The following is a 14,551-nucleotide window of genomic DNA, read 5'->3' on the forward strand; positions in this document are numbered from 1 at the left end:
TAAGCTTTGGTAATGGTAACGTCTTGGGGATTTTTCTTAGATATTTTTGCTCCCTGCACAAACACTATTTATCAACCGAATAGAAATATGACCTAAAGTCTTAACCAATTTTGTATGCTAAAACTATCGAATCCATCTTTTTCATCTATATTACCGTTGACGTTTGTCGTCAAGTCGGTCAACTACAAGGACCCACCTACTGCTGGAGGCAGTCACCAAGGCCGCTGAGAAGGCTGGAAAGAATAAGTGAATGGCCATTCCATGCTGGCGCGCTCCGCGTAAATCCCTGTGGCGTGTAGCCGTGCGCATATGGCTATTATTACACTGCTGTCATAGAAAGAAAGGAGTTTCGCAGAAAAGCTGTCTTGGGGCTCAATTTTATTTATAGCCGCTAGCGAATGTTTCTGTTTTATATTCTACACTTTCAGCTGTGATTTTTTGTCAAACGCTGGTCGCCAGTTTCTATCGAGTATAACTCAAGCGAATTTATTTCAATCCACCTTGTCTTCTCACTTTTAATTTTTTTTTTTAACACAAGCTTAGGAGGCAAAGAGGGAAACTCACAGAAAAATTAACTCTACTTACGACAACCATAAGTGATCTCCAGTATCCAGGAGGGCCGCAACCAATAACAAAAGAAAAACTATGAATTTTCAAAACCTGTGAAAAAAGTGCGGAAAAACCTGTGAAAATCGTCCTTCATAGTTCTGCTACCTAGCGGTCTGTTACCTACATGAATTCTGAAGGTATTTCCAGCTTTGACATTAAAGCGGGGCTTCCACGACGTCAATAAAGTTAATAAAGCTGTCCGCAAAATTAATAAACCGTTTTCCTTGCATAACTTTGTTGACTTTATTGCATTCGGAAAGAAGTTAAACTTTATTTAACTTTTTCAAGAAAATCCGCAAAGTTCAACCAATAGCAGAAGACTTATAAAAAATTTCAAATAAACAACATAAAAATTAGTTTCTACAAATATAATCGTATTGACAAATATTGACTTCCAAGAATAATTGACATTGCAAATACAAATTCCTTTGTTTTTTCAGTAACTTTGGTTATGGTGGCAATAAATATTATTGACTTATAGAGACTAATATCATTGCAACTGATGTCATCATAAAAGTTTCTTTCAAGTTAATTCAAAGAAAGAAACAAAATTTATTTGATTTTCCGAATAAAATTGAGCACCTGCATTAATATTTCAACTTGTCTCAAAATCAAAAAGAATGAAAAGTATTTTCATACCATAAACAATAAATTAGCACACAATCCTATATTCACTATCTTTTTAAGAAGAACTTCTTAAAGAGTATCTAGTGAATACAAAAACTATGTTTATAAAATGAAGTTTATGAAGAAATTCAAAGAATTCTTTAATTTGAAGAATTTTAATGGTATATATATTTTCGTCAAAGAATTGTATTTGTATATAATGGTTTGCTTCTTCTCTTCGCAATGTCTGCTTTGTCCTCAGATTTGGAAGACAATTCCATCAGAATTCAGGATGGTATTGTAAATAATCATCTTGAGAAGGAGAACGGAACCTCTGCTTATGATTTATGGGGTTTCCAAATTCCGTTTTTTACAAGAAGAGGATGAATACTAACCAGACAACAAATTAGGAATTTGAATGCAGAGGAAGCCAAGGAATTTCAAGAGGAAGCCAAGGAATTTATTTTCCAGTTTCTTTTAGAGTTGACTTTTATTTTTCTCGCCACATCTGTGTTCATGTCCCTTGCAAGACCTACTTTCAATCTTATACTGTCTACTATTAAGAGGGCATTGAGGTTGATATGGAGTTTTTTGAAGTGGATAAAATGTAAGTCACTGGGATGCCAAATGGACACTTTTAGTGGCTTTATGACACTTTTTCACTCTGAGAGACACCGGGACACAATTGGGTCAAAAAAGGCAGCTTTTTGAAAAAAAGGACACTTTTCGGACATTTTTTCAAATTAAAAACCAAATATCTTTATTTTCCTCTCTTTTTATAAATATGCCTGCTTTTAATTTTTACTTTACTTTTAAGCTTTGGTAATGGTAACGTCTTCTGGATTTCTCTTAGATGTTTTTGCGCCCTGCGCGAACACTATTTATCAACCAATTAGGAATAGGGATATTCATATTAATTTTTAGCATCCATTTTTTACATCATCCAAACCTTAAGGCACATACAGAAAAACAGAGCGCGTCTTAAGTTGGATGCAGATAGCATAGCTAAAATTCTCATTATTAAAGATTCTTGAAATTCACCTTTAATGCTAAGGGGATCACTAGTGTTTCTAGGCAAAAATATGTAAGATACACGTTTATGGCTGTGTAAGCTTCGTTTACAATCTTTTATGAGCAACTGACTATCATCAAACATAAAAAGATTTTAATTATTGATAGGAATAAAGAATATACAATACCAGAAACCTACATAAGCTAATTTTTACCCTTTTATGTTTTAACTTCAAACTTGACTTCATCAAAACTGTGTTTCTCTCAATTGAGATATTTCTGCCAAAACATATGGGGTCAGTTCAAATTAGAGCAATAGGTTTGCCTTAGTCATCTAGCTCCAGAGCTGCAAATTTATTTTCAACTTGTATCACTTTGTTAGATACTTTTTCGTCTTCACTGGTAATATCACTATCTTCGTTGCTTTCTTCTTCAGGAATGTCTTTGTTGAATTCAGTTATCCTCTCACCTAAGGCCTGAATCTCTTCAATTTCAGATATCAGCGGATGTCTTTGCCAATGATCTGAAAAAGACATAAAGTAAATAGGCTTAGCCTATGGAGATTTATAGGTGCAAGGGTATCGATAACTTTGTCTTCAGAGCTTAGGCATTTACGTACTCTATGCCATTAGTAGGATTATTCTCACTTTTTCAGACAACATGCAGGCCATGACCATTCTTTACATTATGAAGCAAGGTTGTCTCTGGAACGTCTATTCTACGGGCTAACTGCCCAAGCAACTACGGATTATCTAGTGGCCAAAGCAATGGGTGCATCTTCACATACTGGATGGGCATGAGTTTTACTTTAAAAAGAAGAACGTTTATTGACAAAAATACTAACAGCCACAAACAAAAAAAGGCAGAAAAAACGACAAAAAAGCATTTAATGATAAATAAAACACAATAAACTCCAGCTTGCACCCACAGTAAGCGAAAACCAGATACTATATTCGGAAATTGAAAAGCACAACTGTATCAACAATTATATAGCTACTGCTGCTGCTACAACTAACAACCCATTGCAGCGCAAAAGCAGCGTGAGGCCAATCTTGCTCCTTAATATTACTGGTATTACGTTTTTAATATTTCAGACGCTAAATTTAGCTTCACTGGGATTTTAATATTTCAAACAAAGTCAACTTATGCCCAAATTTAAAGTAAATATTATTTTACAACGGAAAATTCGGAATAATAGTCGCAATTTTCCCGAGCGAGTGACAGATATTTCTTTGTGGATGCTCACATTCCATCGCCTTACAATTGTTGATTTGTTTTAAAAACAACTTTCTAGGATGAAGCACTGTTTCATGTTTATTGCTTTTGGACAGACGGTTTTGGAAAAACTCGGCTCCCCAACAGGAAAGGTTATATAGATGGCCTTATCTGGCATAAAGAACATTAGGTCAAAAATGCAAAATCAATATACATCCTTCTTAAAATGCCCCATTTTAAATTAACTTCCAAATACCCATGTAGGGAAACTTAATATTTTGTACAGAACTAATAACATAAAAATGGTGAGATTATATAGATGGCCTTATCTGGCATAAATAACATTAGGTCAAAATGCAAAATCAATATACACCCTTATTAAAATGCCGCATTTTAAATTAACTTCCGAATACCGATTTAGGGAAACTTAATGTTTTGTACAGAATGAATAACGTAAAAACGGTGAAATTGAGAGAGCACCTTACAAGGCACAAGCACATTTTTCCACGGGGTGAGAGTCAGAAATTTTTTTGCAGGGAGGGGGGAGGCTGAAAGAAGACTCTTTGTCAAAAAATTCAAATTTCACAAGGAATTAAATTGTGTTCACTTCGTACAAATTTTTGACTTCTAGGCATCTTCCATACAAGGACCCTTGAGTGCATCTGAATTATCAGGGCAAGATCTTACAAATGTAAACTTAAGTTCTTTGGCCGAAATCTTACTTTCGAATACGGAATCGTGAGAGAAAGATCTCACTCCGAGAAGCTTTTTATATAAGCTCTGGAGATACTCTCCACTCACATATACATTCACTAACAATCATCAAGACCACATATTTACCATAAATGAACACAATAGCAGCCTTTAGGAAAGAAAGGAGACAAATAGAATTTTACTGGGAACAGCCCAGATGCCTCAAGAGTATATTTTAAGCCTTAATCTTTTTTGCTAGAAAGGAAACCATCTGGACAGATTTTAGGGCGGAAATCCCTCTTTCAATAAACAAATTCTATATGATCCCATGTCCATATGCATATTTTTTAGAACGAACTCATATAAAAATTACCTTGTTCTGAGGAATAATTTGGAGGGCGTAGGTGCTAACCCATGGCTCCACCAATATGGGCGCGAAGTAGCTTGTTTGCAGCTTGGTAGACATCAGACTTTCCTCCTTTCCGTGTGCGAAAGCCACACTAAAAGAACAAGAGTTTTTGCACTTTATAGTTTTCTATTTCTTTTCGGGGACATTTATTTGTAACATACTTTCCATACCAAACGATTGTCCTGTTTGGATCTATCAAACGGTGCGAGGGTATTTCACTAATGTTTTTTGTTCAGATCATTGTATCTGTAAATCATTTTAAACCAGAACTTTCAAAAATTATAATGAGAAGAGTATTGCTATATATCGACTAATACAACAACCGTCCCTTCTATCATACAAAAAGCAAAAATGATGGGTATGAGAACTTTTCTAAAAACAGTGATTAAAATAAAAATTAAGCAAACATTTCGGCTATACAGCCCACAGCGTTCCTAAGGGAGATTTAAGATATAAATTTAAAACAAAGAAACCAATCAACTCACGATCAAAGAACTACTCGATTAAAGAATGAATACAAGTTTGAAACTATAAATACAGACCAAAATAAACGGAGCCTTAGTTTCCTCATTTAACAAAAGTTCAGTTTAAACTCATGGAAAAGGTTCATATACTGTTCGACTAGATAATTTAAATAATTCTTTCTAGAATTGCTTTCTTTTTTGGCAGCTAGCCTTGGCAGCTATTTCTTTTGGGTACAGGATCACCTTGATTCTTTTTTTATTAGAAAAATAAAAAATTATTTATTTCATTTTTATGTAGACATAGTAATCAGTGGGTAGTGGCCAAAGTATCCATTTACCTTTTTAGGCAAAATATTCATGATGACCATTTCTGGTCAAAATTTGATAATCAAAACCGATCAGGCGAGGTCACTGTATGTATTTAAAAGCAAAACTCTCAAAGTTTTTCGTAAAAATTTCAAGGAGGCACACTTTTGCCTCTATAAAGAGGCGACCCACCACAATGTTAAGCGATTTCAGGTCCTAGAGGTCGCAGAGAGACGGCGGTAATCGCATTTTGTAGCCCAAGCTCAAACTAAGAAACTTGCAAAATTTCATCATCCTCCGACTTTATCTTCCTGGGGTAAACTGGGCCGGAAGTTTCGACCCTCCAACAACAGCCCCCCTTTAACGTTGTCTGATAGGGCTGAAATTTAGAGGTTAAGCTTTCCTAGGGCCAGGGAGCTTATCCTCGAAATTTCAGCTCAATCCGATCAATCCTTCCCTGTTTTCAAAAAACCAAATATAGCCACTAAAAATTCCTCATTTTTTTTTTCTTAGCCACGCCTACAGGGCACAGTTGGCAACGGATCCGGTTGAATGAGGGCTCATTCGAAGCAGAATTCGACCTGTTAGGGCCTTTTGATATTTTCAGACCGAAAAAATCATCCCCCGAATTTACATTTACGAAAAACCTTGTTTTCCTATATTAGCCCATTTTTATTTTTCCCACCACAACCCCCCTTTAACGTTGTCTGATCGGGCTGAAATTTAGAGGATAAGCTTTCCTGGGACCCGGGAGCTTATAATCGAAATTTCAGATCAATCTGATTACTCCTTCCTTGTTTTTCAGAAACCAAATATCAAGTTTTGCTTGCGTCAAAAAGATTCCCGTTACTAAAAAAGAATTTCAATTGTGTCTCTTTTGTGTAGCAGTGAGACTCCTGGCTGTCTAGCGAAACATCCGAGTTCGATTCACAATTAAATGAAAATTATTACATACTGAATTTAAATTTAAAAAAAAACTCAGTTTCTTTTTTAAATTATTTGAAAAAAATTACATTTTCTAAAGAGTTAAAGAGGCTGAGTTACAAGGTCAACCCTTAAAACACCCTGTCGAGAAAGTACAGAATAATACACAATCATCTAACAGTTAGTCAAGCAATAATAAGTAATAAACTGTACAAAAACGTGCAGAAATTATTTGAAAAAAAACTACGTTTTCTAAAGAGTTAAAGAGGCTGAGTTACAAGGTCGAACCTTAAAACGTAAAGGGATTAGGAGGCACAGTTGGCGGCCTGCCGCCCCCCAAACCCTCCACTTTCGCAGCCTGTAAATAAATAAAAAAAGTTTTTTAAAGTGAAAGTAAGGAGCGACATTAAATCTTAAAACGATCAGAAATTATTCCGTATATGAAAGGGGCTGTGCCCTCCTCAACACCTCGCTCTTGACGCTAAAGTTTTACTTTCTCACAACTCTTTTTTTTAAACAATAAAAACTTTAGCGTAAAGAGCGAGGCGTTGAGGAGGGCACAGCCCCTTTCATATACGGAATAATTTCTGATCGTTTTAAGATTTAATGTCGCTCCTTACTTTCACTTTAAAAAACTTTTTTATTTATTTACAGGCTGCGAAAGCGGGGTTTGGGGGCGGCAGCCTTCCAACTGTGCCTCCTAATCCCTGTACGTTTTAAGGTTCGACCTTGTAACTCAGCCTCTTTAACTCTTTAGAAAACGTAGTTTTTTTCAAATAATCGTAAAAAAAGAACAAAGTACTTCTTTGAACACTTATCTAAAAATATAATGAATATTTAACTAAAATAAGGATTATGAGCTTTAATCGTGCATTCTTGATCAGTCAGTTCACTTATATAAGGCTCAGTGCTGAACACCCTCGATCTCCTCAGTCTCTTGAAAATGTAAAAACAACAATTATACTCTTAGCTTTATAAAATCATTTGATAAAGATCTTTTAACAGCAATATTTACAAGGATTATAAAAATTATTTAGCTTAGCTGCATTGCTTCAGATATTCCTCTCTAAAATGGACTACATAATTCTATTTCAATGCACACACTGTAGGCTCTTATTCAATTTCTAGCGAAAACCGTTCCTATCTAGCCCCAGGCAAGAAATACATGAGGCTTTCCAAAGTTTAATCACATATCCGTCAGTCCAGCCTGAGGTCCACACTTTACATAAAAACCACAGAAGTTAAATCCTTACCATTTTCTAGCAATAATATGAAATTGGCAAACTAAAAAAAAAAGATAAAACAAAGTGTTACTCCCGAAACACAATTATAATGAATGAACAAATGAGACCCAAATTAACATATCTTAAAATAAAGAATCAGGTTAAACTTAAAACTAGAGTAACTTTTGCACTTCACTGATATACCTTTGGAACAGTTTTTTCTCCTTGACATAAAAAAATCCAATAAAAAGGGTAACGAAGTTTAAAGGAAAGACAGCAACACTTTCTAAGAATAAAATAGATTTGGGACTTCCAATTTATGTTTACTACTCGAGATGAACTCTTTTTCGTCAATATTTTGCTAGTTGATTTTATTTAAAAGTATTGTAAGTATATATCTATAGTATTCATTTATGACTTTATGACTATAGATTTATTTGCATATTTATTTGCTGTCATGTAAGTAATGCCATATGAAGTTAGGGTTAATGGTTTTTCCCCATACCCTTTATATGATAAAAGATCAGCTTCACCGAAAGAGATGCCGTACTGTTGAAAACTCTGAACGATGCTAGGGGCTAATATTCACAAGGAAAACACTGGATGTTTGTCAAGATTAGTTAAAAAAAAAACTAGAAACTTTCCTAAAATCTGACTACAATATTTACTGGAAAAACTTTAGGGAACACTTATCTAAAAATATAATGAATATTTAACTAAAATAAGGATTATGAGCTTTAATCGTGCATTCTTGATCAGTCAGTTCACTAATATAAGACTCAGTGCTGAACACCCTCCATCTCCTCAGTCTCTTGAAAATGTAAAAACAACAATTATACTCTTAGCTTTATAAAATCATTTGATAAAGATCTTTTAACAGCAATATTTACAAGGATTATAAAAATTATTTAGCTTAGCTGCATTGCTTCAGATATTCCTTACACAATATTTAGGGAAAAACTAATATTTACAAGTACAACCCTAGCAAGGTAGAATCATTCGTTGCTTCTACCACGGTACTCACTGTGAAATAAGGTCCCGAACTTTATTGTCAGACATAGCCCACGGGTGATTAGTGTTTAGTATACCAAAATACTTACCTTGACAGCCCAAGCATCACAGATATCATAAGGTGACCATTCTATCTCATTCGACTGATGAATCAAGTGGAGCCTTGAAGGGATGTTTACATGCTCAGCCATAAATCTGATCGCAGAATAGGGTTCACGCAACTGAGAAATAGGGTAGCACCCAGCTAAAACCTATAATTGAAAAGAGAGCTCAATTAAATATGCTACTTATTAGGCTTAGCCGGATCTACAGCATTCACGAGAATTAACTCAAATAGAAGAAAATTGTTTTGCATCTAAAGAGACACAAGTGTGTACTGGGACAGGTATAAACAACTGTTTTTTGACACAGCTTGACGTTTTCCCTAAGGCTTCTTTACTCGCTTCTTGACCTGCCTGCAAATTTTCATGGGAGTATCTACCCAAGAAAATTTCAGATAGGCTACTTTTCCCTCTATAATTACCGAATTTCAAAAAAACAAGTTTACTTCCTTATATCAAGTGGACAAGAATACATTGACCACAATAAAAACTGTTTTTAAAGTACCGAGGACATCCTAATAAAAGCATTTGCTTTGTAGGCCTATCTCAGGTCCAGTAGCGTAACCAGGGGGGGGGGCGAAGCGCCCCCTCCCCCCGAAATTTCTTTTTTTTTTTTTTAAGTGCCAATACAGTAAGTTCCGAAATATTCACGCTTTTAAGTTATTTTCAACACCTGTTCCTTTTTTCATTTCTTGTTAAATGGCTATCCATTTGTGTTTGTACTTTTTATCACTACAAGTGTGTACTTTTTATTTCTTTACCTAGCTACCCCCCTACCCCCCGCCTGAAATCTTGCACTATGACTGCTATAAAAAGGTAGACTGACCCCCCCCCCCCCCGAAACAAAATTCTGGATACGCCACTGCTCAGGTCTATTTATATCTGACATTAATTTTTTAATATTTATCTTTTGGTTGTTTCAAAACTACGAAGTTTTTAAGGACAGTGCCAAACGTTGGACAATGTTGCTGCATTGAACCACGAAAATGAATCAGCAAAACCAATTAGTTAACTTTGAAAACACATTTCGTCCCTAAGTGTCACATCGACTGGAAGTGGTGGCCAATCGATTTTCACTGCATGGCTACGTAACTCCTCTTTTTGTTAAAAAGTCGTGAGATTCTATTTATAGGATGTCAAATGGAGAAGAAATAAAATTTTATAATCAATCAAAAAGTAGAATGGTTTTTACTGGCTAAAAACTTGAGGATGTGGTAAACTTACTAATCATACCATTCTAAACTGAGTTCAACTTTATTTCTTTGTTCATCGAGTCAAGTTGTTAGTAATAAAGTTATGGTGAATTTTTGAAGTACTTTTAGAAAAAAAAGAAAGAAATGATGTATTATTTGGCTCAGGCCGTTGGGGTTTTTCAAAGCTCTAGCTTCGATATTTGATCAAATCCTTGTTTTAAAAGCAGTCATCGTCCGGCTTTTTATTTTTATTTCCCGTCGGATAAGCTTATGCAATATAGCTAACTAAACTCACAATTTCAATTTAGAAAGCATAATTCAGCAAAGTATTCCTGTTAAAAAGGTTTAGAAATTAAAATCTAGCAAGATTTAGAGATAGGGACCTAAAATAAAACGGTTAAGCATAATTAATCTAGGCTATTTTAATCAAAGAATTTTTATTTTAATGTCACACCATTTTCGAGAGGGGAAAAACAACTTGGTATTGTACATACCTATTTACTTCGTTAGGAAACAAGAGCAGACAGCAATGCCTGGTTTTGGAATATCAAAAAAAGGAGAAAATAACAATTATTCTGAGAATATTGAGAGTTGTCATCGTTAGTGAGAGTTTGTAAGCACAAGCAATTAAATTTGTGACGTGTCCTTGCCTTTCAGTCATAAGAACTGTGATTTTAGATGGTCGCTGATCGGAAAACCCGATGACTAATCAAAACACTTTGCATGGTTTCAGAAACAAAAGCTGTTTCAGAAGAAGCCAGTAAACAGTACACAAAATAAAAGACTGATTTATACAGCAACTAGACATGCCATCTGTAATACCAATTTAAAATTGGAAATAGTCAGAACGCAGTTTAGTATCAGTACTTGAACTCCCACGTTTAAATTCAAGATCAAGTCCACAAAATTTTTTTGGGAGTAAAACATCATGGAATTCTTTTTTCAAAAAAGAGGATGTATAATACAAATGGAGCTGAATTGAGAACGTACCTTCCAAATTAAAAGTATTGCCAAATAACGTACAACGGATACTTAATGAGACTTCAAAAAGGATTAAAAAGACATGCTGAATCAAAAGCTACTCAGACAGTCTGAGAGATACCCACCAAAAAAAAAAAAAAAAAAGAAAAAAAAAAGTAAAACAAAAAAAAAAAAAAATTAGAATGACATACATAATAAATATACTGTTCAAAACTTCATGAAGAATTCTAGACCAATTGCTACTTAGTAGCTAGAGTCAAAATGGGAATGCACCAACAATATGAAAACAATTGTCAAATAACATAGGTTGGATTAATCTATATCACTCATGAAATGCGATATTTCTCCGAATTTCCTAGCACCTGTTATTCAAATTTGGTATGTCACTTTTTCTCAACTATTACCCCCTGTCCTGAAAAAATACCTGCCCAGGTTCTTGCAGCAGAGTACCAACAACTGATACTAAAACATCTACAACTAGCTAGTCTCTCAAGGTTTATATTTTAACTGGGTTTTGTTTATAAAGTTCGGACAAACGCAAACTTGCCCCTACTTTGACTATAGCTACAATGTTTAAATGATAACAAATCTGTAAACTTGATCTCAAAAAGAAAAATGAAGTAAAAAAATCGTCAATGGTTTTGACCATAATAGTAATAGCCTAACAAAGCAATGACTACTTTTCCTTGGCCTACCAAACGCAGCTGATTTATTTTCACATTCATTTAGCATCAACTAAACAGGCCTTAAAAAACCAGCCTGCAACGTTGACACGCTTGAAATTCGCAAGAAGAAAATTTTTCGAAAGATCAAACCAAGCTGGTTTCCAACCAGGAATGGGATATGTTGACCAGTTATTTACGCTCAGGCAAATCCTGGGACATAGAGCAAAACACCAGCAGTTCCCGATTGGAGTGTTTATAGACTTCATAACGGCATTCAACTTAATCCTAAGAAGCGGCATCTGGGTGGCTATAACTGAACACGGAGTTCCGAACAAGCTGGAGAGACTGATGAAAGCGTATTACGATATTACACGCACCCAAATCCAGGCTATTGGAGACTCTCCACGATGTTCCTCATAGGGCACGGTGTAAGACAGGTATGCATTCTCTCACCCGTGCTTTTCAACTTCGTAATTGACTGGACAATGTCCAGGGCAATGTGGGGCTTTGACGACACGCAAGTTAGCCCCGATTATAACCTGAACGATCTATGTTACGCAGACGACATCTGTCTCATATCTGAGACTGTCACAGAAGTCCAGGAATTGCTTATCAAGGTGCCAATCACCGCCCAATCAATGGATCTCAAAATCTCAAAATCAAAATCAAATTCCTAAGACGAAAATGCTCATATCCAATACGACAAATCCGATACAGATTATCTATCCGATGAAACAGATGTGGTGGAAGAATTCAAGTACCTAGGATCTCTGATTGATGGCAAAAAAGCAGCTCGAACAAAGTACACACTCGAATTGCATCCGCGGTACAAGTGTTTGTCCAGCTCAAATCTTGTCTGTGAAGAAGCGTCAAATCCAGCAGCAAACAAAGATCGGTATCTACGAGGTACTCGTAAGATCGGTTCTCCTATACAGATGCGAGTCTTGGACGCTGAAAGAATCAGAGGTATATGATCTAAAAGTCTTTTACCATTCTTGGCTTCGGACGGTCCTCGGCGTCAGACTAAGCGACAGAATGAGCAATGCAGATCTCCATCAATCATCCTCCCAGCACCTTGCCATTGGGTCAGTTATCAAGAAACGCCGTTTGCGCTATTACGGGCACATCCAACGCCGACTACCTGAGGCATTGACCAAAAAAAGCCCTCAACCACCAGCCTCTCCCCGACTGGAAGAAACGTCAAGGGCAACAACGCAAAACGTGGTTTTCCTGCGTCAAAGCTGACCTTGAATCCAAAGGTGGATTTTGCTGCTTTGGCCGACAGTGGGAAAAGAACTGGCTCGAAATCACACAGGAATATACCCTGGACCGCCAAAGATCGAGTTCAATAGTTGACGAACTATTGGATGTCAGCGAAGGCTCGCAGCCGTTGTCCTGACTCAAGTACAAGTAATACAATCTACTGACTCCCAAGAACACGACTTGACATTAAAAGGAGAGCTACATTTTCTTAAACTGTTTGGGCCCTCTTTTTATTTTCTTTCGGTTCTTAACGCACGCTTCTTTTCTCTCTTTTTTAATTTGGCATCCAAAACAACAAAAAACTGCTTAACTGCATAAGGATGTCGCTCTCATTAAAAATTGAGTTCCCATTTTTTCCTAATATATTAAGATATGCTCGTGTAAGTTTCCTCTTAACCAATTCAAACTATAGAACTCATTTTCACTGTCCTTGGGATATCAAATGGTGGATGCGCTCTTACATTTTGAGCTAGTCTACAAACTATCAACGCAAAGGCTTATTTTCGGGCAGGATACAAACTTAAATAGAAATGAAATCAGGTTATAATATCTTACGAATCTAAGATATAAACGAAAAATGATTATAATTTCGATGACAATTCCCTACTAAATAAGGGTCTAAGCTTCCTACTATAATTTTCAAGGTCTAAACTTATAACAAAGGGCATCAAAAAGACTTTTCTATCATATTTTAGTAGTGGCTATATTTTTATAGCTAAAACTCAGGGATTCACAATTGGCCAATGATTATAAAATAGTAAGGATGGCCCAAAAAGTGCGACAATGGAATTGGAATTTTCAGAGCTTTATGTAAAGAATAGACTTGAACAATTACTCTTGTTTTTAGAATAGGGAATAATTCCAAATTATAAACACAGGATTTCTCTGTGCTCTTGAATTTTACAGCGTTCGAGTATCCATGTTTAACGAATTTCGGACAACAAAAAAAAAACGTTGAAAAAATAAAACCCCTGCTATGGTGACGTATGCAACAACATATTTTTATATCGGCTAGGTTTCAGTAGAACGGGTAGAGGCGATTGCTCCCTGTTCTTTCTATGCACCGTATTCATTCAAAAATGAACACTGCAGAAACGTATAATTACACTTAGATTAAGATAGCTTTTACTTTGAGTACAGAAACATAGAAATATTGATATCTGATAAGAAAGTAACCAGATATCGGGCTCTTCTTTTATACCAAATTAGATACAAAGAGGATAAAAGAATGTGGAAATCCAACGTAAAAATGGTTCAATTACCTTAAACGAGCGTTAGACATAAAAAGCTTCAATCACAAGTTTATTAGTCACTCCATGTATTAGATAGGGGGCTTCAATTCATGGTCCCTCCTGTATTTACTTGGATATTTTAGAAAAATACACCCTACCTAGCAGACCCGTAGTTCCATTAGCCTAGGGTTGCATAAGCTCAAAATTCTTCTCTGAATGCATTGCTGTTCAGGCTGATAATGTTTAGTTCCTTAGTATCACAAAATATGCTTATCGTTCACATATTCAAGAAAACAGACACGCAAGGACGAAAAAGGTGGGGTTGAATATATATATATATATATATATATATATATATATATATATATATATATATATATATATATATATATATATATATATATATATATATATATATATATATTTATATATATATATATATATATATATATATTATATATATATATATATATATATATATATATATATATATATATATATATATATATATATATATATATATATATATATATATATATATATATATATATATATATATATATATATATATATATATATATATATATATATATATATATATATATATATATATATATATATATATATATATATATATATATATAT

General features: G+C 34.9%; 2 protein-coding genes across 2 annotated transcripts in view; both read right to left on the reverse strand.

Moving 5' to 3' along the window:
• Positions 1 to 2,475, reverse strand: part of LOC148956690 (uncharacterized) — a 16,458-nt gene extending 13,983 nt beyond the window's left edge. Inside the window, exon 1 of the mRNA XM_089086705.1 lies at positions 2,442 to 2,475. Within this exon, the coding sequence (XP_088942831.1) occupies positions 2,442 to 2,474 (33 nt within the window). The 5' untranslated portion in view covers position 2,475. The remainder of the gene's footprint in view (positions 1 to 2,441) is intronic.
• Positions 2,476 to 2,516: 41 nt separating this feature from the next.
• Positions 2,517 to 14,551, reverse strand: part of Ns4 (Nucleostemin 4) — a 76,806-nt gene continuing 64,771 nt past the window's right edge. The window contains exons 10-12 of the mRNA XM_089086694.1: positions 8,561 to 8,722; positions 4,508 to 4,634; positions 2,517 to 2,749 (exon numbers count right to left, since the gene is read on the reverse strand). Of these exons, the coding sequence (XP_088942820.1) occupies positions 4,542 to 4,634; positions 8,561 to 8,722 (255 nt within the window). The 3' untranslated portion in view covers positions 2,517 to 2,749; positions 4,508 to 4,541. The remainder of the gene's footprint in view (positions 2,750 to 4,507; positions 4,635 to 8,560; positions 8,723 to 14,551) is intronic.

The sequence above is a fragment of the Artemia sp. Qi Xiang Cuo genome, chromosome 1 (assembly GCF_049724085.1).
Source record: "Artemia sp. Qi Xiang Cuo chromosome 1, ASM4972408v1, whole genome shotgun sequence".
In the NCBI taxonomy this organism is placed as follows: domain Eukaryota; kingdom Metazoa; phylum Arthropoda; class Branchiopoda; order Anostraca; family Artemiidae; genus Artemia; species Artemia sp. Qi Xiang Cuo.